This window comes from Gadus morhua, chromosome 20 (genome assembly GCF_902167405.1).
Source record: "Gadus morhua chromosome 20, gadMor3.0, whole genome shotgun sequence".
Lineage (NCBI taxonomy): Eukaryota > Metazoa > Chordata > Actinopteri > Gadiformes > Gadidae > Gadus > Gadus morhua.
In genome coordinates, this window is record NC_044067.1 from 4836402 (window position 1) to 4838901 (window position 2500).

General features: G+C 59.5%; 1 protein-coding gene across 1 annotated transcript in view; it reads right to left on the bottom strand.

Annotated features, from left to right (window-relative positions):
- The window catches only part of acvr1l (activin A receptor, type 1 like), a 26504-nt gene that overhangs the window by 10034 nt on the left and 13970 nt on the right, over window positions 1–2500 (bottom strand). The window contains 2 exon segments of the mRNA XM_030343577.1: window positions 106–311; window positions 1712–1978. Coding sequence (XP_030199437.1) covers window positions 106–311; window positions 1712–1978 — 473 coding nt within the window.

A 2500-nucleotide genomic window follows, 5' to 3' on the forward strand; every position in this document is an offset into this window, starting at 1 on the left:
GATTGCTTTAAGAGCATTTCCTCCGCTCCACTCTCCACAGTCCCCCATTGAGGACGACCTTAGCAGCATAGCACCACGATCCAACCCCCCCCCCCCCACACTCACCGCCAGGGTGCTCTCCCCCACGTTGGAGGCGATGAGGCCGTCGATGGTGCCGTACTCGGCGTCGCGCGCCGACAGCCTCTCCATCTGGTTGTGGTGGATCCGCCGGAACACCAGGATGGCGATGGTGGACAGGACGACCAGCACGATGACGGGCGCCACGATGACGATGGCCAGGGTGGTGACGCTGTAGCTCAGGGCCTCGTCGGCTGGGCGGGGGCGGGGGCGGGTTCGAGGGGGAGGAGACAAGAGGAGAGGGAGGAGTTAAGTCGAGGGTTTGGGACTACAGGCTATAAAATTAGCACAGACACAAGATAAACAATGTCATGATTCGTCCCTCGTTTGCTCCCTGGTCCTCCTCCCGCATGTGAGGTGGGGTGGGATGGGATGGAGGGGGGAGGGGGGGGGGGGGGGGGGGGGCCGGCCACCCCGACCTGGGCCTGACTCAGCCATCACCTCGGTTGAAGTGGGGGCTGGGTTACCATGGAAACCAACTCCTTGCACCCCTCCCCCCCCTCCCCCTACTCCTCCCTCCCTGCTCTGCAGTGGGCCACACAGGAAGCGGCCCGGTGTGCGGCGACGCCAAGCCAAACACGCTGCAGCCCTGCTCCCACTGAGGAGGGCTGGAACATGCAGAGGTGGTGTGCGCAGGGCGCGCCCGCACGGGCACGCGTACACGGGCGGAGGACACACACACACACACACACACACACACACACACACACTCGCGCACACGCCCACACACATGCACACACGCTCAAACATTCCAGGGGAAAGTATGCATCCCACAGCGCAGACAGCATGTCTCCAACTCCTCTCTTTGCAGACTTCTCCTCCTACTTCACTTGCTGCACGTTATCTGCATCTCTCTGCCACATCAGTTCCCCTCTATAAAACGTCGCCTCCTCCATCACTTCCTCCCTGCAGTCGCACACACACACACACACACACACACACACACACACACACCTCGTCGTCCTGAAGAGTCCCCATGAGGAGGAGGAGGAGGAGGCGGCCATGCGGACCATGACTAAACAATATTCTTCCTCCTCCTCCTCCTCCTCCTCTCTCTCTGTGTGTGTGCCTACCACCTGCTGTGTGCCCAGCCACACATGTAACCCACGGCAACAGTGGCTGGCCAAGAAAGAAGACAATTTCATTGCAGAGGACTCGTCTCTGAGGACACCCCCCCCCCCTGTAATCTAGAGGACAGGGGCCAGTAGATAGGGTAGCATCCCCCCAAGCCCCAGCCCCCCCCCCCCGACCCCTCACTTTATCTACCCAGGGCAGAGCTCACCCTGCTGGGCAACCTCACCCCCAAGGCAGCAGAACCTGTCTGGGTTAGAAACTGTTATTTTTTTTTGCGTATGTGCCTCCGACTTAACCACGGCTACTGGATACGACGGCGCGGTGTGAGCCACGGCCCAAATAAAAGACGGCGTGTCTGTGATAGTCTCCTGAATGGCGCACCTGCTCCTTTTGTGTGCGCGGGCGTCTAGCCGGAGGGTGTGATGAAACCGCTCCGATACAGAAAAACGACAAAAAATAAAACGAACGAAACAAAAACGTGTTGATTGCGAGCAGCGGCGGCGGCGGCGGCAGGCAGTACCTTGCACAGGAAGTGCCACGGTGATGTTCAGGTTACACAGGTGTCCATGGCAACACTCCACGATCTGGTCCCGGGAGGGCGGGGTCTTGCAGGTCATGGTGCTCTGCTCGTACACCTTGAAGCAGCCCTTCTGGGAGACGAGCGCGTCGCCGTTGAGGGCCAGGGAAGAGAAACACTGGTGGCCCATGCAGCGCTCGCCCGTCACGCACGAGCTGCCCTGGCACACGCACGCGTGCTCCTCCCGCAGGGCGGGCTTCTGCTCCTCGGCTGGGGGACGAGGAGAGAGGAGACAGGGTCAGGGGAGGAGACAGGGTAGGAGAGGAGAGGAGACAGGGTCAGGGGTGGAGACAGGGAAGGAGAGAAGAGGAGAGGAGACACAGGTCAGGAGAGGAGACAGGGAAGGAGAGAAGAGGAGAGGAGACACAGGGAAAGAGAGGAGACACAGGGAAAGAGAAAGGACACAAGGAAGGAGGTAGGACACAGGGTCAGGAGAGGAGACAGAAGTCAGGAGAGGAGACAGAAGTCAGGAGAGGAGACAGGGAAGGAGAGAAGAGGGGAAATGGGTCAAGAGAGCAGACACAGGTCAGGAGAGGAGACAGGGAAGGAGATAGGCACAGGGACAGGAGAGGAGACATAGGTCAGGAGAGGAGAGGAGGCAGGAGAGGAGACAGAAGTTAGGAAAGGAAACAGAAGTCAGGAGAGGAGACAGAAGTCAAGAGAGGAGACAGAAGTCAGGAGAGGAGACAGAAGTCAGGAGGGAAGAGAACAGAACAGATCATAGCTGATAGA